General features: G+C 58.5%; 2 protein-coding genes and 1 long non-coding RNA gene across 6 annotated transcripts in view; 1 reads left to right on the plus strand and 2 right to left on the minus strand.

The window, feature by feature from the left end:
• LOC133760283 (uncharacterized) overlaps positions 1-19,974 on the plus strand; it is a 28,903-nt gene extending 8,929 nt beyond the window's left edge. The window contains exons 2-5 of one of the 2 annotated variants that reach the window (XR_009865967.1): positions 9,828-9,893; positions 10,968-11,102; positions 13,871-14,125; positions 17,351-19,974. This is a non-coding gene — a long non-coding RNA (uncharacterized LOC133760283). The remainder of the gene's footprint in view (positions 1-9,827; positions 9,894-10,967; positions 11,103-13,870; positions 14,126-17,350) is intronic. The other variant, XR_009865968.1, reaches the window with a different exon arrangement.
• Positions 1,851-6,917, minus strand: CRABP2 (cellular retinoic acid binding protein 2). The gene is made up of 4 exons (XM_062193666.1): positions 6,697-6,917; positions 2,979-3,157; positions 2,693-2,809; positions 1,851-2,305 (listed from the first exon to the last, which is right to left on the minus strand). Exons 1-4 carry the CDS (start codon positions 6,764-6,766, stop codon positions 2,255-2,257), a joined length of 417 nt encoding a protein of 138 aa, XP_062049650.1. The 5' UTR covers positions 6,767-6,917; the 3' UTR covers positions 1,851-2,254.
• Positions 19,975-20,475: 501 nt separating the features above from the next.
• On the minus strand, positions 20,476-25,833 carry ISG20L2 (interferon stimulated exonuclease gene 20 like 2). 3 transcript variants are annotated; one of them, XM_062192516.1, is made up of 4 exons: positions 25,815-25,833; positions 24,265-25,096; positions 22,215-22,415; positions 20,476-21,653 (listed from the first exon to the last, which is right to left on the minus strand). In XM_062192516.1, the coding sequence occupies exons 2-4, from the start codon at positions 24,979-24,981 to the stop codon at positions 21,540-21,542; spliced, it is 1,032 nt and encodes a 343-aa protein (XP_062048500.1). In that variant the 5' UTR covers positions 24,982-25,096; positions 25,815-25,833; the 3' UTR covers positions 20,476-21,539. The 3 variants fall into 3 exon arrangements, with proteins under 3 accessions (XP_062048500.1, XP_062048499.1, XP_062048498.1); XM_062192515.1 differs by lacking the exon at positions 25,815-25,833 and adding an exon at positions 25,675-25,782; XM_062192514.1 differs by lacking the exon at positions 25,815-25,833 and having other exon boundaries at positions 24,265-25,663.
• Between the last annotated feature and the right edge of the window lie 70 nt (positions 25,834-25,903).

Raw genomic sequence — 25,903 nt, forward strand, 5'->3', positions numbered from 1 at the left:
GTTTACTGCGGCACTCCTGTCTTCATTGTCCACCTTTCCCCACTAAAGGCCGGTTCCGCGCCCCTCTACCCTGGCCCAGGCCTCATGAGAGCAGACAGCTGGTTCATTTTATTCATTTCTGTGTCCCCAAGAACTCCCAGGGGTGAGTGCGGGGGGAGGCTCAGGAGACAATAGTTGGATGAACCAGTGAGAGAGCCCCTCACCTCCTCCACCCCACACTCAAACAGCAGAGTCCCCTGCGCAAAGGCCTGGCTGGTGTCTCCCCACCCCCTGACCCCTGCCCTTGGCTGCAGCATGCGGCCCCTCATGGGGCAGGAGCAGGAGGCCCTGGCCCCGGGCGGTGGTCTTGCAGGGAGAGGAGGAGACCCCCTGCCTGCTGTCAGCGTGAGTCGGGGGGAGAGCCCGTTTGGGCTGGGCAGGGAGCCAGCGGGGAGGCCTGGGGCGAGGAAGGGGCCTCTACTTTTGGTTGTGACTTTATTCTGGACATAAAGAGGGACTGTGGCAAAGGGGAGGCTCGGCTTTGCTGTCTGTTAGTATTGCTGCTTCATACATGAGAAACCCGACTCACAGTGCCCCTCGTTCTTGGGAGACTGCTCCTGCCCAGCCTGCGGGATCCCGGAGGACTGTCAGTGTCCTGCCTGCTCCTTGGCTGTGGAGGGAGCAGGAGGCCCAGGCCTGATCCATCGCTGGGCCTCTTGCCCTCTTTTTTTTAAAAAAATTAATTAATTTTATTTGAAAGGCAGAGTCACAAAGAGGCAGAGGTGGAGAGAGAGAGAGAGAGAGACGTTCACTCCCCAGATGGCCGCAATGGCTGGAGCTGCACTGATCCAAAGCCCTGAGCCAGGAGCTTCTCCAGGTCTCCCACATGGGTGCGTTGGCACCGCAGGTGGCAGCCTCACCTGCTACGCCACAGCGCTGGCCCACCTCTTAACAGCAGCTGGTCCAGGGGTGGCCATGTGACCCAGTGAGAACCCAAGAGCATCTTGGGGTGTTGGAGGTTTGGAGCCTGAGAGAGCGTCTCTGGATCGCTTTGCAAGTTGTGATTATGTGAGTGCCATGAGCTGGAGAAAACAACTATGGGACAGGACTGAGTGTGGCCAGTGCAGGACTCAGCCTTTAAGTGACACTCTGTGTTCTTAAGACACCAAACTAAGGCTCAGGGAAACTCAGTAACTCCCACGGCAAACCTGTTAGGAGCAGCTGCTTTCTCAGACCAGGTGAGCGGAGGTCTGGGCACGGGCGGTGGCGGCAAGGAGGCGAAGGTTTTTGAGGTCACGGTGGAGTTTGGGAAGTTCGGTTATGGAGCTGGGTGTGGAGGTGCTGGGAGGAGGGCGGGGCCCCCGGGGGCCAGAGGCAGGAAGGGCGCCTGGGAAGTTTCAAGGAAGGGAGGTTGGGTGGTGGCAGAGAGAGGCTCGTCTCACCCATGGACTGGAAGAGACCTCTGCCCGAGAGCTGGGCAAGAGCAAGGCTGGCTTGTGCGTGGAAGCAGGTGGGCGGCCACGGGCAGGCCTGGGGGCACCCACAGACTGGAGAGAGGAGGAAGCGGTGTCACCATCGACGAGGAGGTGGGAGTCGGTGCCCCTGGTGGCCTTGGAAGCCAGAGCAGGGGACCGCGGTGGCCGGAGGAGAGGCGGGGAGGGGGAGGCTGGGGGTCCAGCGGCATAGGAAGGCGGGTGGTGGTGAGAAGGGCACGGGGCAGGCCCACTCCACGCTGTTGGCCCCGCTCATTGCTGAAGCATCAGCCTCTCACCCCGCCTCCGAGGCGAAGTGGAACTTGGGAGATCCAGTAAGCCAGGAACAAGGTGTTTTTTTTTTTTTTTTTTAACATTTTAATAAAATTACAAATAAATATTCTAAACTGAAAAGGGTTCAGGGACAATGAGTGGAAGCCAGAGAGCCAGCCTTCCCCACTCAGGCCCTCAGGTCTCAGAAAGGGAGACACAGCTGGGGCTGGGGCTGGGGCTGGGGCTGGGCTGCTAACTTGGGGCGGGACGGGGTGGGGGGTGGGGAGTGATTTCGGAAGGGGCCATCTGGGCTCTCACAACCCAGCCCTCTTTGTTGACGCGTGGGAGGAGGCAAGGGGTCCAAGAAAGCCAGACCCCGTGAGAGGCATCCAGCGACCCCTGGACGTGAGCCGGGTAAGGGGGGAACTACCTAGCTGGGCATGGCGGGGAGGCCGGCAGCCGTGGGGCAGTGAAGCAGCGTGGGGGGCATGGGTGGTGGTGGGCTCAGGCAGCTCTCAGCCCGCGGCTGCTCACTCCCGGACGTAGACCCTGGTGCACACAACGTCATCAGCCGTCATGGTCTGGAAGGACAGAGGTCATGGTCAGCCTGGGGGGCCCCTGGATGAGGAGGGTTGAGGGGAGATACTGTGCTGGGCCTCCAGGTGGAAACCTGCTTCTTGGCTCAGAACCAAAGGGCAGGGAGCTGCCCCCAGAAAGCCCGAGCCTCACTACAGGGAGGCTGGAAATAAAGCCCAGGGGACCTGGCCCCCTCCCCAAGCCGGAAGATGTCCCTGGAACGCAGCTGGGGCCCCGCTGCGTGTGTCTTTTGCTCCACACTAAAAGGGCGCCTGCTGCTAATCCATGCCGACTGCTTAGTCCTGTGCAGGCAGCTCCAGCAGGAGGCTGGGGACACCAGCCAAGGTTGTCCTTGGACTTCCGACACCCTGGACAGTCTCCCAGGGACTCACCAGGATCAGCTCCCCATCGTTGGTCAGTTCCCTGGTCCAGGTGGTTCTGGGGCCATCTCCCTTCAGAAGCCTCTGTTCGCACACCATCTTGTTCTCACGTTCCCACTTCACCAGGCTCTGCAGGAACAGGCGGCCAAGTGAGCCAGGCTCACACAGCACAGGCCCCGCCTCTGCCCCCCACCCTGTTGGGAATGCAGGGAAGAATCTAGAAAAGCCTGGCAGGTGGCATATTGAGAGGCCAGGCAAGAGAGGCCACGAGCGCGAGGGACCCCTTCCTGGCACCCACCTTACAGGGTCTTCCGTCCACAGTCTGGTCCTCAAACTCTTCCGCGATCTTGAAGTTGATCTCCGTGGTGCGCACGGTGGTGGAGGTTTTGATGTAGAAATTGTCTCCGTCCTGTTTGATCTCCACTGTTGGCTTGGACGCTGCGGCCACAGCGATCTTCCTCAGCATCATGTTCACCCCTGTGGGGACAGGGGATGGCTCCAGGCAGCAGTCTCACCCCTTCCCGCCCCTGACACAGTCGGAGCACACTGATCTGTGGCTTGGTGGCAGGGGAGGCGGCTGCCTGGGCTGTCCTGGAGGGTACCTTGGAGGGGGGACAGGGCACTACAGTCCCGAAACATGATAGGGTTTAGGCAGGAGGACAGAGAGGCAGTGCCCAGCCCCCAGGGGCCCTGCTCGAGCGGCAGCCCCAGCCTGGACTGGGTTCCCCAAACCTCAATTCTGCACTCCCGGAATTCTCAACCCATCCTCCCGCCTGCTTCCTGCCATGGGCTGAGCTCACCTCTGCTCTGTTCACCTTACTCTTGGCCTTCTATCCTTCCTGCCTGGAGTTCTGCTGGGAGGGCCTCACCACTGAGGTCCCACTTCCTTGTCCCTTATCTGCCCATGTCGTTGGGGTGCTAGGTAGGTCTTTATTTGCCCAATCTCTGCCCCTCCCATAAATGGGGACCAGGGGTCCTCAGCGGGGAAGAGATGAGGCCATGCTTCCCCTCCAGAGTGGCCCACAGCCTGCGGAAGCCAAAGGCTCTGCAGTGAGGGCCGTTAGGCTGGGGCCCCCTCCTGGCTCTGCCCCCTTCCAGGCTGGGCGACTGGGCAAATGGCTGGAGCTCGCTGCCCCTTAGATTCCTCAATTGTCAAATGGAAACGACAGCTTCTCCCTCAGCCTGGTGCCAGGCCTCCTGTTAGGTCTTCAGGAAGCAGTCGCTGCGGCCGTTGCTCTTAGTGCCTTTACTGAGAAAAGGAAGCTAAAGGAAAAGCCAGAGCTGGCGTTCAGACAAGGCTCCCACCATCAGACTCCCGGGCCCCTCTCCCTCAAGCAGAGGGAACGGGAAGGGACCAGGAAAGGAAGCCAGGAACAGTGCCTCCCTCCTCCACCCTGAGGCGCCCCTTACTCCAGGGTCCCCCATGCCACCTCGGTAGCCAGGCCTCCCTCAGCCTCTGTGAATTCCCTGTGTGCCCCGTATCCTCTCTCAGATGGGACCCCTTCCCTCTGCTCCCCAGCCGGTCAGAGGGTGGAGGAGACAGGAGAGTGCTGTCTCAGGACAGGATGACAAGCAGGTGGCTGAGGATGGGCCAGGGTCTGAGCTGCACACTCTGCCAGTCCTGGCTGCAGGACACTCCTGTAGGGTTGTGATGGGGAGGGCCATAGGGCCAAGCTGGCTCCCACTTCCCAGTCCTCCTCCAGGCCTGGGGCACAGAGCCTCTTGCCAAACAGATGCCCCAGCCCCCTGGAAACCCAAGAGCCCCACTTCATGGCTGCTGATCTCCTGAGAAAGAACTGAGGTCCCCAGGCCCAGTTTTCTTGGTACAGGAGCCCACCCTGCCCCATCTCCTTGGACAAAGAAGATACTGCAGGGTTTCGTGTGGTGACTCAGTGGGCTAAGCTGCTGCTTACAACACCAGCATCATATATATTTTAAAGATTTATTTATTTGAGAGGCAGAGTTACAGACAGAGAGATCTTTCATCAACTGGTTCACTCCCCAAATGGCCACAATGGCTGGAGCTGTGCCGATCCAAAGCCAGGAGCCAGGAGCTTCTTCAGGGTCTCTCACATGGGTGCAGAGGCCCAAGCACTTGAGCCATCTTCCACCAGCACCCATATTGAACTGCCTGTTTGGTCCTAGCTGCTTCATTTCCAATCCAGTTCCCTGCTAACATGCCTGAGAAACCAGCGGAAGATGGCCCAAGTGCTTGGGCCCCTGTCACCCACGTGGGAGGTCAGGATGGAGCTCCTGGCTCCTGGCTTCAGCCTGGCCCAGACCTGGCTGTTGTGGCTATTTGAGGAATGAACCAGAAGATAGATCTCTTTTTCCCCTCTCTGTCATTCTACCTTTCAAATAAATAAATAAATAAACCTTAGAAGGAGAGAGAGAGAGAGAACCGAAGCGACTGTACTCCATTGCTAGCTGGGAGGTCCACCCAGCTGGCAGACATGCGTTGTTCTCCCCTGGAACAGAATCTGCTGTGTGACCATCATACCTGATGGACTGACATCCCCCAAACACCAGGGCCTCCCTCACCAGGAGATGGATGTGTGAATAGTGTGGGGGTGGGGCATGAGAGGAGGGACTGGGGGTCCTGCAGAGGCCAGGCTGGGTTCGCCAGAGACCGCCTTCTTGCGCAGCTGCTCCGCCGTCCTTGGCTGGCTCAGCACTGTGTCTAACGGGCCTGTTTTCAATCTGCCCCCTAGCAGGGCCCGAGGAGGGCACGTGGCTCTGTGAGAGAGCCTGCAGAGAGGACAAACAGACTGAAGACCGATTACAGGGTTGGGCTTTGGATCTCGCTGGCAGCTGGGCCTGGGGGTGTGCCCAGCCACGACCTCATCCCCTGGTGAGAGGGGCCAGAATCCACAGCAGGTGGGGGAGGGAATGGCCATTCAGTTTTCGGAAGGGAAGGTGTATAACCTTTAGTCTTTCATTTCGGCAAGGAAGACTTGACATGACTGCAAGAAATATTGTAGTTACATTGCAGGAAGAGCTAACAAGGAGCGATGACAATCCTTGCTCTCCCCACGGCATTCCAGACTCTTCTTATGTCCAGATCCAACCCTCCGGTCTCCTGTCCCACACGGGACGCCCTCCCCCTACTCCTGAGCCAGCCAGGGTCTCTCCCAGTTGCAGAGGTCCTTACTAACCTCCATCTACAGCAGTCTCCCCAACCATCACGGCCTGGTTCTGGCCCTTTCCCCAGGCCCTTTAGCTCAGTGGGACCCCAGAGAGCTCACAGGAGGTGGGCCAGGCAAGTTGGAGGGCAGCCTGACTTCATCCAGCTTGCCCCACCTTCAACACCAGCACACCCAGCTGGGCTGCCGCCAGTCTCTGGGCAGGGAATGAGGCAGGAGAAACCTGGATTTTTGGAAATGTGGGATTGGGGTTTCACACGAAGCCATCTGTTGAAATCCAAGAAAGTGATAATTATCCCAAGTGATTTTAGGACTCTGGAGCTGCTCACGGTCGGAAAATATTTGTCTCACAGATGGGGGTGGGGGGGTGGAGTGGAATAGGGAGAACCAAATGGAAAGTGCGGGAGGGGGGAGGGGCGCCGGGGGGCCCAGGATGCAGGTCACCTGGCAGGCAGGGCACAGGACCCTGGGCAGGGATTGGGTTACAGCCGGAGCACAGGGAAGGAGTTTGGAATGTTTCCAAGGGGTCCCTGGCTGCAGGCATGCTTCGCTTCCCCGCTCTCCCAGCCAGCAGCTTCTGAATTGCAGGGAGCCAGGTGCCCTGGTCAGCCGGCCAAGGCTGAGGCTAGCCCCTGCCCCCTCCCGACCTCAGACTTCTGGTTTCTTTCTACTTGACTCACAAGCTCTGAGTCACAGCTGGGGCTGGCACCGGTGGGCGCCCGGCAGAGCGCCCCGGGACCCAGGAGACCGGCCCCCTTCTTGGAGATGCATGCTCCCAGCTCCCCACACCCTGACCCCTTTCTTTCTTGTGCCCGCCTGTGAGGACGCTAGCTTGCCCCATCTTCCCTCCTGAGCGCTGGAACACCTCCTTACCCAGCGCTTTGAGCAATTCCTCGAAGTTTTCTGAGCGGATGATCTTCCAGTTGCCAGAGAAGTTGGGCATGGTGGCGAGGCGGTGGCGGTCCCCTAGACCCCTCGGCTGGAGCACTGGACTTTGAGTCTTTTCGTTCAAGGAGCCCTCGCCGCCGCTTTCGACGGATCGGGAAACTCGGGAACCGGGACACGTCTGAGGGCACCGCCAAAGCTGGCTTGGGTTCCCGCGCGGGCGGTTTTTATACCCTGTGCAGCCCGCCCCTGCCCAGGAATGAGGTGGCCCCGCCTCCCGCCCCGCCCCCCGCCATCTGGGGGGCCCTGCGCCCCGGCCCCCAACCCCCACCCTCCCCTTTCCCAAGTCTCTGGATTAAGCCCCATGGGTGGGTCCAGGGTTTTGCAGGGCGACAACATAGGCTTCTCCCGCGCCAGTGAATGAATGGGAGGGGGACAGACTGAGGCGAGCGCTTGAATTCGGGCGCCAATGTCCCGGTCTCACTCCTCTGAGGGCCACGAGATCACGCCTCGCCCGTTCCCCACCCGCACTCAACTCCTTGGCACCAGACACAGGAGACCCCAGATCTGGAGCAGGAGATGGGGGAGGGAACAGGCGGCCGAGCTCGGGCTCCACTGAAACCTGACTGGATCCGGGGGGACTGGCTCCAAACTCCGAAGTTGGGGAGTCCGGGGGTTCCCGGGGTCGGGCACGAAGTGAGGAACGGCGCCCCCTGCTGGAACGACTCTAAGAGGCTGGGAGGGGGCGGCGCGGCCCCCTACCCCCGGACCTCGCTCTGGGCTCGGGGGATGCCCGGGGACGCGGGAAGTAGGCGCCAGGCGACTCATTCCCCTTACTGAGCTGTGCGGACATCGAAGGGTTAAGCAGGAGCCTGGGGCGCGCGGCTGGGGAGGGCAGAGGTCACAGCCACTCACTTGACACGAGCTCTTTATTAAGGCGTTTTCTCTGTCGCTTCTCTCCCCAGACCCTGAGGGGGTCTCGGCAGGCGTCAGGGAGGGGCTGTGGAGACGGAGGCGCCGAGCCCGAGCGCGCCGCGCGGCCCCCTAGCTCGGAGGCTGGGTGCCCGGGCAGGGGGCGGAGCGGGTCTCAGGTGTCACCTCCTGAGCTGTGGAAGCGGGGAAGGAGCGGCCGCCCCTCGGAGCGGCTTTGAAGCTGGTGATCAAAGGAGGGGGGTGGGTAGGGCACGGCTGCGCGCCGAGACCGGGTGGGAGTGGGAGTGGGCACGACCCGGCAGGAGGCAGAAACTGGAACCGCGGGCGGGCGGGGAGCCCCGCAGAAAGGCCGGGAACGGAGCCGGCCGGGATGCGGTGTCCGGAGCGGGAGGAACCGTCCCGGCCTGCCCCGCGCGGGGGTCCTTGAGGCCCGGTGGTCCTCGGCGAGTCGGTGCACGTGGCCCCGCTGTCCGCACTCCACCGCGGCCCCGCATCCTCCCCGGACTTGCCCTTCCGGCTCCTCCCGAGGCGGGACGAAAAGCCCCACATCTGGTCCCGCCGCTGGGTCCTCTCCTTGGCCCCTCCCTGCCAGCGTGGCCAAGGGTGGAGCCGCGGGCTCTCGGACGTTCAGAGCTCTTACCCTTAGAACCCAGGGGCCGTCCAGCCCCTGGAGGGAGGGAGCCTAAGGAGAGGGGGTGGGCTGGAGGGTTCACGTGGGTTGCGTCGAGAACCCCAGGCTGGGGAATGTCCTGGGGACCAGGCCACTGGGCAGTGCAGAGGGAAGTCTCTGAAGAATGGGTGTGTAGGAAATATAAAGCAGCTGGGCTGAGTGGGCTGCAAGAGGATGGCCCCGACGGCTCCTCGCCGGGCCGCCCAGGGGAGCAGACTGGAGGAAGGGAACCGGATACTCGAGCCCCACTTTAGCAGTCCAGGCTTGGTGTGGCGCGCTTGTTTGGGGATGCCTTTAGGCTGGGGGCTGCTGGGAAGCGCAGACAAAAGCAGAGGGGGAGGGAGGAAGGGGGTTCCGCAGGGAGGGCGCCGTCTGCAGCCAGAGCTCCGCCCCTGCTCAGCTGCGCTGTAGGTAAGGGACCGGGATTAGGTTCTGACAGCCAAATCGGGCTCCTGGCCAAAGGGATGCGGAGAGGCTGGAGGAGGGGACAGGCAGAAAGCAGATCCCTGCCGCCTCTCTTCCCCCCTCCCTGCCCCTGCCCCTGCCCCTGCCTCTCCCCCCAGGTCCACGCCGGCTGGGCTCCGGCTCATTAGAGTCCCCTGTTCATTAGACACCTCTCCTACTGCCAAAGAAAAGGGCTAGTGCGCGGGCCCTCTCCCACACCCGCCTGGTGACTGCGTGGGTCCCAGGCTGAGGGGCACCTCCCTGTCTGGTCTCTTGACACTGGAGTGGGGGCAGCACAGGCTGCACAGCTTGCTCAGGATAAAGAGGAGGCGGCGGGGGGGGGGGGGGGCCAGGGAGGGAGTCTCCCCTGGGTGGGGGGAGGGAGGCCCGGCTTGCTCCCCCCCTCCTCACTTCCCCACTCCCCCACCAGCATTTCCAAAGAGACAGAAGTAAGACAAAGGGAAGTCGGCAGGAGGGGAATTCTTTCCAGATGTGAGGGCTTGCGGTTTGGCAGCACTGGGCCCCTGAGCTCCAGCCCCAGCACCCCAACCCCAGTTGAGGGAGGTGGGCAGAAGATCTGGGGGTGGAGGTGGCCACCTCTAGCAGTCCTGTTACCCCAGGGGAGTGGCAGGCGTGAGGGCATGGTGCAGAGGGAAGACGCTGGGGAAGGGGGTTGGGGACAGGGAGGGGTGGAGGAGGAGAGGGCTCAGGGGACAGGGAGAGGGACAAAGAGAGATGGATGGAGGAGCCTGGGGCCAAGGGGCAGGAACTAGGACCCTGGAACCAGGCTACCATCAGCCACTCAGTCACAAACAACTGGCTTTAATTTCCCGCTGGGATCAATAAGGGAAGGAATTTCCCCCTTTTAATTATGACCAAATCTGCTACAGATCTGCCTGGGGCGACCCTTTCCCCCTTTCCAGGAACCTCCTTGGGCTTCCCCAGGATTTGGGGGATTCAAGTGTGTGTGTAGGGGTACACAAAGTTGCTGAGAAAAGCTGGGGGAGCAAGGCAGGCTGGGAGAGTGTAGATGTACTTGAGAGAGGAACGAAATATTCTTGTTCCATTGTAGGGACTAAGAGGATACTGGCTGGTTTTGCACCAGGAGAAACAGAGGTGGCCGGGTCATCTTTGGGAGGTGAGGACTGTGTGTGAGTGAATGGGTACACATGTGTGCACAGCTGAGGGGCGGGGGGCTTGGAAAGAGGAAACCTTGGCCCCTATCACTCCCTTGAGGCTGAGGGGGGGGAGAGGAGGGTGGAGTGCCAGGAAGGGGGACAGGATGGGAAGAGGAGGGGAGTCACGGAGGCCCCCACCCTCACCCCCAACCGGGACCTGGGAGATTCTCCGGCCAAGTTCAGCACTTGGAGAAGAGCTGCTCCCTGAGTTGTGTTATTGCATCTGCCGGTCCGGTCGGAGGGTTTGTTGGCTCTGACTCATTTTGAAATTAAATGCAGGTGGGGCTGGACACCTGGGTCTCTGGCACTCAGTGCAGAAGCAGCAAAGCTAGCAGGAGCTCCATGGAGGGACCATGGGGAGGACTGAGAGCAGAAGGGGGGTTTGGGAGTCGCAGGGGCAAGACAGTTAATTGTGTCTCCTGGCTGCCCTGTGTCCCCAGTATCCATGCAGCATGGATCACAGCGTCCTGCCTCCCCGTCCCATCTGAGCCCTGGTGGGCCGGAGGGGAGTGATGTGTCCCCATCTGTCTCCCTGGGTTCAGGGATCCAGCCCTTTTCGAATCTGATAAGGCCAGGCCCCGATTTGCCCCCAATTCAACCGCCATTGCAGCAGAATGGATGGAAGGCAAACCAAATAGAGCTTCCTGCAAACTCTAGTGCAAGCTGGGAGACAAGGTCAGAGAGCTCCCGGGAGGCCAACGCCTTTCCCAGACACACCTGGGTGCACAGGAGCCCTGAGAACTAAAAAGCGTGAGTGCAGAGAATCCCGAATGATCTGGGGACCTAAAAGTGGGAGATGGCAGTGACCTCCAGAGCCAGCATCTGAGCCCCGCGAAGGGAAGCAAGGCCCAGGAGGAGGGGAGGGTGCAGAGGGCTGGAGCGAGCCCAGGCTGGAGCAGGAGGGATACAGTTAGTGCAGGGGAGCGTCAGCATCACCTCTGACTGGCAGGGATCAGTCTGGCCAGGAGAGCGTCTGCTCTGTGCAACACCCAGGCAGCGCCCTGTTGTTCTTGGCTCTGCCCCTTCGTTCCCAGTCCCAGCTGCCAGCGTTCTCCTCAGGGCTGGGCTGGGTTCACGGAGGGAGGAGGTGGCGATGCACTGGCTGAGGACGTGCCCAGACGAAGTCTCGGTCCCCAGCATGGAGAAGCCAGCCCCGGCGTGACCCGCAGGTAAACTCCTCTTGGCTTTTACAATCTAACTCCTAGGGCCAGACCCCTCTGCCACTCCCATCCCTGGCCTGCGCCAGCCCCTTCCCCTGGCAGCTCAGGGCAGGAGCGAAAGACTGGAGCCAAATAGCCAGGGTTTGCACAGCACCAGGGAGGGGGCCCAGCTCTGGAAGAGCCACACAGCCTGCAGCGAAGCCCACGTTCCTGCCATGTGGCCCCGGGTGCTGGGTCTGGAGACAGTTCTCAGATACCTCCTCTCCCACCGTCTGAGGATGGCAAATGGAAGAAAAGCAGGGGCCCCAGGACCTCCCTGTCTACCTCCCGTTCAGCCCTGACATGATCTGGAGTTTCTGCAGAAAGAGGAGACGGGGGTGGGCACTGGGCCAGATAAGCAGCTTCTGGGATTGAGGAGGAGAGAGGCAGAGAGGGGCCCAGGTCTGGGCTTTGAGATTCTGGCTGGGGACAGAGAGGCCCCTGAGCCCCCTGATTCTGGGGGCCTCGCAGGAGGGGCTGATGGGCAGCGCTGACAGCAGGCAGCTGCTCGGTCGCTTTTCTTGGTCAGGCTCCTAGAGGCTCCCATTTCCTCTCCTGACAAGCCCCCCAGTGCAGCTCTTGTCTCCAGGCAAGGGGACCCAGCAGTTCAGCCCCCAGCCTGGCTCCCAGGGGCCTATGGGAACTGTCTGCTGGCTCCAGGCCGGAGACTGGAGTCCCAGGGGTCTGGCGGTAAGAGCCAGCTTCCCCAACCCCAGAGTTCCTCCTGCTGCAGGCCAGAGCCAGGGCTGCTGCTTGGCAGGCCCCGTCCTCCAGGATGTGGGCCCAGACTCCCTGTGACAGTGAGGTGCGGGGAGATTTGAGCAGAGTAAGGGAGGGCCCCAGGAGCCAAGGTTCCTGGTCCCTGCCCCCATCTTGCCATCTTGAGCAGGCTCGGAATTAAGGAGGGATGCCAGAGTTCAGAGTCTGGCCGCTCGGCCAGGCTAGGGCCTTGTCCTTCCAATGACCCCCTGTCCCCACCCCTCCGGCTGGTGAGAGCTGGGCAGCAGTGGGGGGAGGCCCCAGACTGATCTAGCCCTAATGGCTGTCTCTGGGCAGCATGAACAAAATGGGAAAAAGATGTGTGAGGTGGGAAGCTCCGATTTCCTTTCCTCTGCGGGTGCCAGCTCTGGAAAATGTCAGCTGTCAAAGAAAGAGACTGAGCAGTCTCCCCACCTCCCCCGCCGAGGCCCCCCCCACCCCGCAGTCTGCCTGGATTTCAGCGGGCCAGGCGGAGGACACACAGCACCCTGAAGTCGCCGGCCTCCCCGTCTGCGGCTCCTCTACCAGCCTGCGGCAAGGCATCCAAGTGGGATCGGCAGGGACACGTCCCTGGGGGATGAAAGGCACCCGCGGCTCCTGGATTTCACGGCTTTCAAGCTCCCAGCCACGGTCTCACGCCTCCTAAATCCTAGAGCTCAGGGACATCAGGGCCAGGCTTCCAGATGACCTGGGGTTTGGATCAGTCTTCCCAGCGAGCACACAAGGACTGGCCTGGAGAGGAGCTGTGCTGGCCCCGACACTCACCTGTGCGCCCTTCTTGCTGCTCGTGGACACTTGTGGTCCCATAAACTCCCTGACCCCAGGTGGTGGAGGAGCCGGGAGGAGGCTGTCCCTGCCCTAGCGTGGAGGCGTGTGTATGCCTAGCCTAGGACGCAGACACCGGACTGCTCTGCCGCTGGCCCAGTCCAAACCCCTTTGCTCCTACCCACCTCCACCCTCCCACCCTTCGGGAACCCTTCTCAGGAACAACCCACTCCTGCAGCCCAGCCCCGAGGCCTGCCCTGGCCTGGGGTTGAGAGCTGCCAAGAGGGATTGTCTGCCTCTGACTCCCTCTGGGTTCTGGGTGTGGGCCCCGGCTCCCTCCCCAGCTCTCAGGGCAGGGACCCGGTCAGCTGCCTTCTTGCCCCTTCAGTTAGGAGTTGGATCCTTCGCATGGAGTCTTTCCAAAAAAGCGACTGAGCAGGATTCCCCAGGGTGTGAGGAGTGAAGAGGTTGGTGTGTGGGGAAGCTGCCGGGGCCCAGGGGTGCCGGACGGTCCGTTTGCTATGGGCCTGGTGCTGCTCTGGGCTGACTCCGGGCCCACCACTGCCTAAGAGCTTTCCACGTGCTGTTCTCGGCCTGTCTGCCTCCCAAGCTTTGCTCTTCAGAGTGGAATCTGGTTGAGCCTGGAAGAGGATTAAGGTGTGCTTGTCTTTCCATGCTAAACTCTTTAAAAAATTCCTTTCCACACCCTGTCCTCTCTCTCTCAAAAGCCTACATATTTACATAGCCTTCCAAAGAAAGCGCTAGAGCTGATGGTGCCCTCAGCAGGCAGGAAGCTGTGCATTTAGGAAAAAACAAACTAGCAAACACTGCAGCTCAGCAGCACAGAGCACGGGGGAGATGCAAGACCAGACCCACAGAGGGCGGAGGGGTGGGGGTTGAGAGCCCTGCTCATGTGATCCCCCTCAGCCCGGGGTGGGGGGAAGCTGCAGATCACTTATCCTTTTACAGACTCACTGCCCACAAGAGGTCAGACCCCCCCCCCGCACACTGGGGTCCCCCACTTCGCAGGGCATGCGTACTTCCTCAGTACTTGCTGGTGGGCCAGGGTGTACAGGGGCTCCAGTGGGAGCTGATGGCTGAATATGTCAGCTTTGGTTTAAACGTTTAAAAAATTTTTTTGCTTTTATTTTTATTATTGAAAGGCAAGGAGTTCTTCCATTCACATTACTTTACTCCCCAAATGCCCACAACAGCCAGGGCTGGACCAGGAGCCCAGAACCCAACCTGGATCTCCCGTGTGAGAAGCAGAGACCCGACTGCTCGAGCCCTGCCTGGTGCACCTCAGCAGGAAGCTGGGAGCCCAGAGCAGGCTGGGGCTGAGCTGAGGCCCTCCAGCGTGGGACACAGACATCATGACCATCGGGCCAAATGCCTGCCCCAGGCGGAGCAGCCGCTCAGCAGCAACCACACAGTGATCATCTGTGTGTGTAAAGTTACGTCTGTCCCAGGTCGGGCCTCTCCTCACCACCTCTGCCGCCACCACGGCTTAGCGTCTCTTCCCCCTGCCCCGCTTCTCTGTTCCCACTGCCTCCCTCTCAGCAGCCACAGGTGTCCTCAATCAGTTCATGTCACTCTTCTGCTCAGAACTCTGCCTTGGCTCCCATTTTATTTTCATGTCAGAGGCAAATACAGAAAGACCTTCCATCTGCTAGTTTGCTCATGAACTAGCCACAATAGCCAGAGCTAGGGCTGGCGGAGACCCAGGGACTGGAGCCGTCACCTGCTGCCTCCCAGAGTGTGCCTTAGCAGGGAGCTGAGTGGGGAGCAGAGCTGGGACTCAAACCCAGGCCCTCCAATATGGGATCTGGGGCGTTAAGTACTGGGTCAGACGCTCACCCAGCTCCTCCTTCTGTGCAGAGTAAATGTTTAAATGTTTAGACCAAAGCTGACATATTCATTCTGTGCAGAGTAAAAATGGCCTGGGGCCTGCCTTGTGGTGCAGCAGGTTAAGCCGGCCCCAAGACACCAGCATCCCATATGACTACTGGTTCAAGTCCCAGCTGCTCTTCTTCCAATCCAGCTCCCTGCTAATGCACCTGGGAAAGCAGCAGAGCATGGCGGGGTGAGCTCGGACTCCTCGGACCTCTCCACGATGCAGTCAGTGCATCCATCCGCCTCAACTGCCCCTAAGAAACCCCAAAGGCTGGAAGGCTTGTGCCTGGCACCTGCCGTGGCCTCTTTTTTGTTTTTTTTTTAAACATTTATTTTTTATTTACTTGAAAGACAGAGTTACAGAGAGAGGTAGAGCAGAGAGAGGTCTTCCATCTGCTGGTTCACTCCCTAGATGGCCGCAAAGGCCAGAGCTGAGCCAATCCCAGGCCAGGAGCCAGAAACGTCTTCTGGCTCCCACGTGAGTGTAGGAGCCCAAGCATTTGGGCCATCTTCTACTGCTATCCCAGGCCATAGCAGAGACCCAGATTAAAGTGGGGCAGGCAGAACTCAAACCAGCACCCATGTGGGCTGCTGGCACTACAGGCCAGGGCGTTAACAAACTGAGCCACAGACCGGCCCCGGCCTCTCCTCCTGTCCTGCATGCGCCCATTGCAGGTCCCAGTCTTCCTCTGCTCCTCCCCTGGCAGCCACTGGGCACCTCCAACACTTGCTCACCCACCAGCCTTCGAGGGCCCTGACTCTACAGATGCCAACTTCTGTGTCCCCATCCCTTCAGACACTGGCCTCCGGGACCACACCCTGGCCTCCCACGGCAGCCTGCACAACCTCAGCCATTTAAAGTCTCCACTTCTATATTTGGGCTGTCAAATGATGCTAGGGGAAAAATACCACGAGCAGCTCGCAGTGCCGCTGTGAGCTCAGTTTCTGAGCTTAGTCGCTAACTCTGTCACGGCTCCCCGGCTTCCCCCCTTCCCATTCCTCAGTGGCTTCTTCAGACTTCCTCTTCCCCAGCTTCCGGCCCAGTGTCCCCTGCCTCAAACTTAGCAGCCCACTCTGCCTTCACTGTAACGAGCAGGATCGCGGTCACCAGGCGTTAACCCCTTTCTTCCACCATCAACCACCCAGACACGTACAAGGGCACTTTGGAAAGTCAATGGAAGGGGCCGGCATTGTGGCACAGTGGACTAAGCCACCACTTGTGACACCAGCATTCCATAGGAGCACAGATACAATTCCAACTCCTCTGCTTCCAGTCCCGCTCCCTGCCAACGCACCTGGGGAAGCAGTGGAAGACGGCTTAAATATTTGGGGCCCTGCCACTCACGTGGGAAACCTGGATGGAATTCTTAGCTTTTGGCAGCCTGGCCTAGACCTGGCTGTTAGGGTCATTTAGGAAGTGAACCAGTGGATAGAAGATCCTTTCTCTATTGCTCATAAAATCATAAAAGTCAATGGAGGGGCTGGTGCTGTGGCATAGTGGGTAAAAGCCGCCGCCTGCAGTGCCAGCATCCCATATGGACACCGGTTCGAGTCCCAGCTGCTCCACTTCCTATCTAGCTCTCTGCTATGGCTTGGGAAAGCAGTGGAAGATGGCCCAGGCCCTTGGGCCCCTGTACCCATGTGGGAGACCTGGAAGCTCCTGGCTTCGGATCAGCACAGCTCCGGCCGTTGTGGCCAATTGGGGAGTGAACCAGCGGGTGGAAGATCTCTCTCTCTCTTCTCTCTCTCTCTGCCTCTCCTTCTCTCTCTGTGTAACTCTTTCAAATAAAATAAATAAATCTTTTAAAAAAAAAGTCAATGGAAAGTACAATTAAAAGATAACTATTTTCATGCAAGAGTTTTGAAATCCACGTGTAGTTTTTTCCATAATATGTAATTTTTTAAAAGATTAATTTATTTATTTGAAAGTCATAGTTACAGAAAGGGAGAGAGTGGGAGAGAGATCTTCCATTTGCTGGTTCATTCCCCAGATGGCTGCAACAACCAGGGCTGGGCCAGGCTGAAGCCAGGAGCCAGGAGCTTCTTCCAGGTCTCCCACACGGGTGCAGGAGCCCAAGTACTCGGGCTTTTCCCAGACCATTAGCAGGGAGCTGGATAGGAAGTGGAGTAGCTGGCACATGAACCAGGGTCCCTGTGGGACAGTGGCCTTACCTGCTACACCACAATGCCAGCCTCCATGACATGCATTTCCATGAACTTTTTGACGACCTCTCATATCCATTTGCCCTTCTTCCCTTTCTGTCCCCGATGTCAGCCAAGGCCAAGCTTAGGACTGCAGGCCCCGCACTCCGTCAGAGCCCGTTCTGCCACTCATGTGCTTCCTCCCCAGCTACTTTACTAAGATCTACTGGCTCCCTCCATCAGCATCTTCACAGCTCTCACTCTGTAGGGACTCCCCTCTGCTGGGAGTCAAGGAGGAGCAGCCCACACCCACTTCTCCTTCACCTCCCTCCAGTCCACTGCAATGGAGCCCCTGCCACCCCACCAACCCCCGTCACAAGCACTGCTCAGATGAGGGGCACCACATTGCTACAGGCAGCCTGTCTGCTGTGCTGCTATCTTGCTGGCCTTCCCAACACGGTCATCTCCCTTCTGGGGTCTCCTCCTTGGTTGTCCCCTTACCTGTCTGATAGTCCTGTCTTCCTCCAACAGCTTGTAAGTACAGGTATTTCCCAAGATTCTGATCTTGACCTTCTGGTCTTTATACACCCTGCCAGGCCCACATCCCAACCCAAAGCCTCCATCCCACCGCTGCACCGTCTCTAAACCTTTGTTTCTAGCCCCAGGTCTCTGCTCTGTGAGGCTTCCGACTGCTAAATCCAGCTGCTGACTGGACCTCTCCAGGTAACTCAAAGTCAACAGATCAAGATCCAACTCATCTGCCTCCACATCTCTCTTCCCCACCACTGCTGCTCTCGGTCTAGGCACGCTAATTCAGAGCTAGCAGGTCCATCTCTTCTCCTCCTGCCCCAGCCTCCAAGTCCTGTTGATCCTCCTCCTGTGATGCTCCCATGCTTCATTGACTCAAGCTTCAATCATTGCTCACCCAAATTACCCCAGCAAAGCTCATCTCCTGGCTTTCCTCCAATCTAGCGTCCATTTGGCTGCCAGCATCATCATCCAAAAACAGATCTGCTCACATCACTCCCCTGCTTTAAATCCTTGTGTGACTCCGGCCAGCACTTGCCACAGCCCACTGAAAATTGCTTACTGTTGTCGTCTTCAGGTTGCTATAAACATGGGGGCAAAGGCAATGTGCTGTTTCCCCAGTGGCCAGCACAGTACCTGGCATAGGGCAGGTGCTTAATAACTATTTCGGTGGAAGAATTCCAAGTCTCACCAGATGCCGCCTGGACTGTGCTAACCGCAGACTTCAGACAGGCAGACTTGGCAGGTCTGAGTGCCAACACTGCCAACCGCCAGCTACTTGGCCTGGGAAATTCATTACATTTTGTCGGCCTCAGTTTCCTTACCACCAACCTCACAGAGAATGAGATGGCACAAGGTTTAGTGCGATGCCTGGCACGGAGGAACATTCAATAAATTACTGCCATCGTGGCTACTGACAGCAATCACAGGCGCCGTGGTGCAGCGGGTTAAGCCACAGCTTGCATCGACTGCATCATATTGGGAAGGCCTGGTTCCAGTCCTGGCTGCCCCCCGCTTCTGACCCAGCTCCATGCTAACGTGCCTGGGAGGCAGCAGACAATGGCCCAAGTACTTGGGTTTCTGCCACCCACGTGGGTAATCCAGATGGAGTTCCCAGCCCCTGGATTCAGACTGGTTCAGCCTGGCTGGTAAGAGGCAATTGGGAAGGGAACCAGAAGATGAAACCTTTCTCTCTCCCTGTCACTCTTTCAAATAAATAACTTTTTAAAAAATAAATCAAGATTACAAAAGAATTCCAAGATTTTCACACCAGAACCATTGAAACTCTGAGAAGTAACTCACTGTCACAAATTTACTAAGGCAAAAATCAGACCTAAAACCCAGTCCCGATGCTATGTAACTTGCTGTTAAGCCGTCAGCTATCTGGTGGACTGAGGTATGGGGTACAAGAAAGTGCTCTGTGAACTACAACAGGATATTGTACTGCTATCTACTGTAGATGTAGGATATGCACAGTTGCACCTGGCATATTACATACACAGGGGTTCGTAAACTTGAACTTGCGCTAACGTGCCTTGAGGCAAGTTCATAATTACGGTACTGATCTTCCCTATTGTTGGCTGTAATCATCTATTAAACTCAGGAGTCAAATGATTCTCCTTGGAGCCTTCATTCTATCAGTGGTTCTTAAGGCAGAGGGAAGGGCAGCGCTATCCCAAACACAGGCCATGACAGCCACTTTCTTACCTGAAGCCTTAGACTATCACAAGTATGTCTGGCAGGTCACGGTTCTCACCGGCTCACCGTCACCTGCAGCAGAGGCTCTCCGAGCATTAGAAAATCTCCTGATGCTATGAAAACGCACATGGACACAAGCTTGTATTTATTTTATCATGCATACAGCTCCACTCTGAAGGACCTTCAATTTAAGGCAATTTGGTCTCCCCCAAGGGTGGCAGGGACCCAACTACTTGAGCCATCACCTGCTGCCTCCCAGAGTTGTGCATGAGCAGGGAGCTGAATGGGGAGCAGAGCCAGGACTTGAACCCAGGCCCTCCAATATGGGATGTGGGTGTCCCAGGTTGATGGGGATTCAGGCAGAAATCTGTTATGAGCTTTGTCGTGAATCAACTGAAGCCAGGACCCTGGGGACACAGGGACTGAAAAGGAAGGGGGTGGAAGTACAGAAAATTCCCAGGCACCCTTGCAAGCTGAGCTGGGATCCGACTAGAAAAGACCATGAAGATAAACAGTCAAGGCAATGTCTGGTTCTTCCTTGAGCCACTACCTGCTAACTACCAGGGTACACATTAGCAGGAAGCTGCAATGGAGAACAGGGGCCAGGACTCCAGTTCAGGCACTCTGATACAGGATGTGGGCATTGTAAGCAGTATCGTAACTGCTGCTCCAAATATCCTACCACCCCAGCACCCTAGTTCCTGGTTCTTCTTGGTGACCAAGAGTGAGGCTGAGCTCTTCCCAACACTGAACTGGAGAGATCAGGTGCCTTTCTAGCCAGGAAGTGGAGCCAGCGCTCTGACATAGTGGGTGAAGCCGCCGCCTGCAGTGTCAGCATCCCATATGGGTGCTGGTTTGAGTCTTGGTTGCTCTACTTCCAATCCAGCTTTCTGCTATGGCCTGGGAAAACAGTGGAGGATGGCCCAAGCCCTTGGGCCCCTGCAGCCATGTGGGAGACCCTGAGGAAGCTCCTGGCTCCTGATCGGCGCAGCTAGATGTTGCAGCCAAATGGAGAATGAACCAGTGGATGGAAGACCTCTCTCTCTCTCTGTCTCCTTCTGTGTAACTTTTTCAAATAATTAAATAAATCTTAAAAAAAAAAAAAAAAGTAGCTTAAAGACAGAGCTCAATGAGACTCTTCCAGTTTGCCAACCACAATGTAACTAAAATGTGCTTTCATGTGTAGTCCCTTCCTGGCTCCTTTCCACCCAGAGCTGTGAAAGGACGCCTGGCGCCTCCTTGTGAGCAGACACGGACACTACAGCTGTTGGGCTACCGCTGCCTGTGCAAGCAGATCCTGCTGTGCAGTCAGATGAGGCCAGCTGGGGTCTGACTTGACTACAGGAAATGCCTTTCTACAGGCAGCCATGCCTGTGACTGGCCCCTGGGAGAGGGCGTAAGTCCTAGTGTCGGTATGGAGCCCGCATCCTCTCAAGACAGAGGACAGACACTGACCTGGACACAGGTCAGAGGCGTGACTCACCTTCCCAGGGTGAGGGTGTGTGACACTGAAGGGCTGGCAGCAGTGAGCAGGCTGGCGTCACCCAGCGCTCCTCTCCCCCGCCGCCCCTCCCTCAGGCCCACTCTGATTCACCGCACCGCACTCTCCCGGTCACACACCCTCGGCGGAGGTGTTCTGTGTGGTCTGGGGCATTCTTTTAGGTGTGCTTGATTTGTGGGAGGGCGGAGGACGAGATGTGAAGTGTGAAACAAAGGTTCGTTGGTGCCTCTCTCTCCATGCACTCACAAGGGTGACACCCTGGGAACCCCCTCAGAGAACCAGGGCGCCCTCATGCCTTGTGACAAAGCTGTTCAATGTAAGGTTACAAAGCCACCACACAATTGCTTTTCCATTATAAAAATTTATCAAGGGAATTTTTGAGAGGCTTGGTTTAGCAAAGTAAAAGATTAAAACCATTGAAATTCTTTTTAAACCTACTGAACACAACCCACATTAAATAAAGCCTCTATTATCTTAGATAAGAGGCTGCTTCTCTCAATCAGAAGTTGATATCCAAGCTACGCTCTTACCTCACTGCCCTGGAACGCTACGGAGAACTATGCCTGACCAGCAATGGCTCTCGTGGAAATCAAGGAGGGGAAACAGATGATACCTGACACAGGCTGGGGTAGACCTGGAGCCGGAAGTGAGGTCTGTGACATGTACTGGGACTGTGTATTTCATCATCCGAGCAGGACACTTACGAGAGAAGGGGAAGGTGCTGCTGATTACTCAAGAACAAAAGGCATAAAACACGAGAGCCCAGCGAGAAGGCAGCAAGGGACACTACATGTCCCAGTGCGCCCTGCCCCTTGAGAGTCAAGACGTTGGACTGGCACAAAGTCCTCTGGGACCTGCGGTTAGCACCATTTAAGAAGGTAAACACTGTGGGGCTGGGTTCTGACAGGGGCTCCCCCTTCCGTGGGATGCTCAACCAGACACGGACACAACAGCTCAGGTGAAGTTTCAATGGGTATTAAGTCTAAGGCGAGCCTTTCTCTTCCCAACAAGTCTAGCTTCCAACGGCGTGGAGCTGGTGCAGCACCCATCCATGGCCCACCGCCCTGGTTCTCCTGGGGGGCTGCCTCTGCCTCCCCGCATCACCAGTGTTCCCACCACTGCTAGTCTTTCGGGGGGTTCTGGGCCAGGTGCTGCTCCCACTCGACTTCAATCAGCTTGTAAAGCTCCATGGTGGCCTGGGCATCCTCCACGGACGAATGTCCGCTCTTGCCCACCTGAACAGGAGGAAGAGAAGAGCGTGAGGCCGCGAGAGGCTGCTTCCCCCTCTGCTCCCTACGTGCCGCTCTTCTGCAGTTAGTGGGCCGCGAAACCAGAACCCTGGCCGGGCCCTCCTCCCTGCCCCTTCTCAGCTCCTGGGAAGGCTTTCCCACTGTCTCCCTTGGTCCTTTCTGTGGCAGTATGTATACGCCGTATTCTAAACCCTGCGGCCACAGAACGTGCCAGACCAAAGCCAGGCCTTGCAAGTCTTCTACCTTCCCACATGGGACCTAAGCACACAGCTTCCTACCAGGTGGGCCACCTCACACGCCAGGCACGTGAAACAGGCGCGGCCCCTGCATTCCCCACGGGCTCCTCCACCTCCACTACCTGCTCTTGCCCCATAGTCACAACTTTCTATCCACTGCGGCCTTCTCCCCTTTCCAAAGTAGCCTTTGGAACGTGCCGTGAGGTAGAGAACAGAATTACTATTCCTCTGGGGCTACTTAGCGCAACTGCCCCCACCCCACCCCCAGAACAGCCAGAGGATTTCCGGGGTCAGGATGGGGAGGGGCTACCTGGATGTCCCGGTCCAGCAGCTTCTTGGTGAGGCGCTTCAGAGACATGGTGGCGTTCTCCGGGAAGTCGGCCTTCCGGTTGAGCAGGGGGATGTGGGAGGTGTCACGGGTCAGAGACTTGGGGTGAAAGTACTGGAGGGCTTTGAAGTCGTTGTGGATGGCATGCCCCACCACTATCTTCCCTGCGAGGATCTTCAGGATCTGGAAGGGCGTGGACAGAAGTGGAGAGGAAGGTGGCGCCCTGGCACCCTGAGAGCCCCACACGGTCCTTCCGGGTCCCTCTCACCCACGCCCACCTGCCCGTCCTCGAAACGCCCTCTCCCGGTTTCCCTTCCCCTGTAGTCAGTCTCCTCTTCCCTGGGATAAAGCATGTGACCCCCACAGCGGGACCCTGCCTACACTTGGGCGGCCAGAGGCTCCCTTCCTTCTCATCAACTTCTGCCCCCACAACGACTCACCTGCCTTCAGTTTTTTATTTGACAGGTAGAGTTAAACAGTGAGAGAGAGAGAGAAAGACAGAGAGAAAGGTCTTCCTTCCATTGGTTCACCCCCCAAATGGCCGCTACGGCTGGCGGGCTGCGCCGATCCGAAGCCGGGAGCCAGGTGCTTCTCCTGGTCTCCTATGCAGGTGCAGGGCCCAAGCACTTGGGTCATCCTCCACTGCCTTCCCGGGCCACAGCAGAGAGCTGGACTGGAAGAGGGGCAGCCGGGACTAGAACCCGGCACCCACACGGGATGCCAGTGCTGCAGGCGGAGGATTAGCCAAGTGAGCCATGGCGCAGGCCCCTGCCTTCAGCCTTAAATCAAACTCACGCTTCGGATGTTCGCCGCACTGCCCAGCTCAGTGCTGCCTGCTGCCTGAAGTCCTTAAGCTCTGCCAGCGTGCTGGCCTTAGACGCGTGGGGCAGGCCTCCCTGGCCCCCCGGCAGAGGCCAGGCTCAGCTTCCTAAGGGCACTGGGGCGTGGGCACCGGGGAAGTGCTTTATGACAAAACTACACGCAGTCCAATGAACAGTGCGCCTAGCTGCTCCTTGCCACCTGGCTTCGCTGTCCACCGCCAGCTTAACTTCTCGTTACCCTCAACACAGCCCGCGTTAGAGCGGAGCAGATCTGCTGTCAGTCCCATCCCACCTCCTGCCTCTCCAACAACCTGAGCCACCTCTGGCTGCCTCCCTGGGTACGCGTTGGCAGGAAGCTGGATCAGCAGCTAGTGTTGGGAAACAAACCCAGGCACTCTGCTATGGAACGTGGGTGTCTTAACCATTAGCCCAAACACCCACTCCCCAAGTCTTCCCTAACAACCAGCTATTTCACCTCTCATGAACTTCCTGAAACTGAAGTTTCTGGCATATAGAAAATCATTCAGAGATGTCTATAGCAAAGGCGAGGAATGCGGAGCCAAAATTGGACTAAGGGCGCCCTCTGGTGGCCTTCCAAGACCAGCCGGCTCCCCGCTCCCGCGCTTTTGTATAGGCCTTGCTCAGCTCACCCTCCTTTCCTGATGGTTTGTGATCTCCGAGGGACAGGATGAGTGGGTTTGCTCACGAGTGCGATAAGACTCATCACACCCACCGTGTCCTTCATGCCCTACCTGTTTCACTTAAACGTGCGCCAGGTCCCCACCATTCTGCTCTCTCCTCCCACTGCTTTCTGCACTTGCTCCAGGCTACTTTTTGCTCAAGATGCTCATCTCCACCTCTCTGCTCTCAACCCCAGGATCCAATCCTACAAGGCATTCAAGTTGAGCCCTCTCTCCCGGCACCCATGCCTGCTGTTTAGTTGTATCAGTAGCAGTCTGCTATGCACAGTCCCAGCTCCCCAGGTCAGGACCCCACTTGGCACCTAAAGTCGGCCTTGACAATACTTGCTGCACCCCCTAATTGGACTCTCTGGACTTCAGCCACTCCTTACCCCAACAGAAGGCCTCCTTCATCAGCTCATAGTTCCTCCCTCCCTCCATGATCATTTGGTGCCTTCCCAGAACACCCTTGCTTGGCCTTGGACCTCTCCTCACCCACCCGCGGCCACCATGGAGTCCCACGCCCTGTACCTGGCTGCGGGCAGTCTTGAAGGGTGTGGCATTGACCATGTGCTGTTTCCGGATGCCACTCCACCTGGTCCTGTAGTCCACGATGCGGCACGGGGGCAGGATGTACTCGTCGTACAGCACGTCCCCGTCGTAGTTGACAATGCTACACCGAGCCAGGGAGCTGACGTGCCCCTTGGGGCCTGTGCCCACCATCTCACAGTCAATCGCCACCATCTTGCTCGGAGCCTTCTGGGCTGCTCGGGAGAGCTTATTCTCGGAGTGAGCCTGGGCGGGATTCGGGGCGGCATTCTTCTGGGAGCCTTTCTTCTGGGGGCGGGTGGGGTGGCTCTTAATCTTCGGAAGGGCACTCTGGAACTCCCCCAGCAAATCCACCTGCGCTGCAATCGCGTCGGCCTTCTTGGAAGGGGCAGGGGTCAGCCAAGACACTGCAGTTTTCTTCCCCAGGGGCTGCTCTGCCCCGGCGCTGGGGGTCCCTGTCTTCTTTCTTGACAGGGAAGGGATCTGCCAAGCGCCATCCACTTTAGGAGCTTCCCCTTTCTTTGGAGGGTCTGCGTGCAACTTGGGAGCCTTGCTAGGGGGCTGGTTCTTTTTGTTCAGAAAGCCTTTCCGCTCCAAGAGCCGTCGCCTCTTGACAAAACTTCGGTGCTTGGCATTGCCTTCTAATGCCTTTTTGGGAGGAGGTTCCCCAAAGTCCAGGTTCAGCAGCAATGAAGACATGAGGACAGAAGGTGGTAGGAGAGGAGCTGGGGAGAGTGGCTTATGGATGACAGGATGGGGGACTCATTCTCCGCCGAATCCCACTCCCCAACATGTGGAGGTTGGTGGTAGGGCCCTGGCGAAGAAAGTGACCCTGGTAACGGAGCCCACAGGTCTTGGGGGGTTGGGGGAGAGGATGAGCTAAGACGGATCCACGGGGGACTGAAGGGAGGAAAGACAACAGCGCAACCTCTCAGATACAGGGCAGCAGCCTGTGACACGCCGTGAGGGAACAACTGCTATGAGCCAGGAGGCCCGGATTCTGGCGAAGGCCCACAGCGCACCAGCCAGCCGTAGGGTCTTAGGAAGCCCGCTCTCCCTCTCTAAGAATCAGCTTTGTAAAACGGAAGGCTCACTGGGCCCGATGGCCCTCGAACTCGGAAGACGGGGAGCTCCGGACCCGCCTATGTCGAGGAGCGCTTGATGGCAGCGAGACGCACGGCAGGTGCCCTAGGATGACCCAGGCATCCGCGGCGCCGGGCCCGCCAGGACACAAGCGAAGGGACCCCTCTTCCTCGGCTCCAGCTCAGGGGGAGTCGCCAGGGACCCTTCACCCCAGGCTTCCGGAGCGCGGACCCCGGCCACCACACATCAGGGGCCGAAGACACGAGGGCCGAGGTGGCGCGCCTCGTCCTCCCACGCTCGCATACCTACCTCCTAGACGGGCCCCGCTAGGACCGGAAGCGCCCGGAGCCGGAGGCGGAAATCGGTGCGCGCCGCCGAGGCCCCGGACGGCAGGCGCGCGGGTTGGACCGCGCCGGGGGCCGGCGTGCGCGCGCCCGCAGCGCCCCTACCTCCGGCAGCGAGGCCAAGGACTCGGAGTGTGTGAGCAGCGGCAGCGGCGGCGGCGGCGGCGGGGGCGTGGGCGGGGGCGGGGGCGGGA

This window comes from Lepus europaeus, chromosome 5, assembly GCF_033115175.1.
Source record: "Lepus europaeus isolate LE1 chromosome 5, mLepTim1.pri, whole genome shotgun sequence".
In the NCBI taxonomy this organism is placed as follows: domain Eukaryota; kingdom Metazoa; phylum Chordata; class Mammalia; order Lagomorpha; family Leporidae; genus Lepus; species Lepus europaeus.

What these genes read in the sequence shown, in the direction of transcription:
- CRABP2 (XM_062193666.1), bottom strand. Translation starts at nt 6,766, where the DNA reads ATGCCCAACTTCTCTGGCAACTGGAAGATCATCCGCTCAGAAAACTTC. An exon ending in GGAATTGCTCAAAGCGCTGG is followed by an intron (nt 3,158 to 6,696) that starts GTAAGGAGGTGT and finishes CTGTCCCCACAG; the next exon opens with GGGTGAACATGATGCTGAGG. An exon ending in ACGATGGGGAGCTGATCCTG is followed by an intron (nt 2,306 to 2,692) that starts GTGAGTCCCTGG and finishes CTGTCCTTCCAG; the next exon opens with ACCATGACGGCTGATGACGT.
- ISG20L2 (XM_062192516.1), bottom strand. Translation starts at nt 24,981, where the DNA reads ATGTCTTCATTGCTGCTGAACCTGGACTTTGGGGAACCTCCTCCCAAA. An exon ending in TCAAGACTGCCCGCAGCCAG is followed by an intron (nt 22,416 to 24,264) that starts GTACAGGGCGTG and finishes ACGCCCTTCCAG; the next exon opens with ATCCTGAAGATCCTCGCAGG. An exon ending in TGCTGGACCGGGACATCCAG is followed by an intron (nt 21,654 to 22,214) that starts GTAGCCCCTCCC and finishes CCTCCTGTTCAG; the next exon opens with GTGGGCAAGAGCGGACATTC.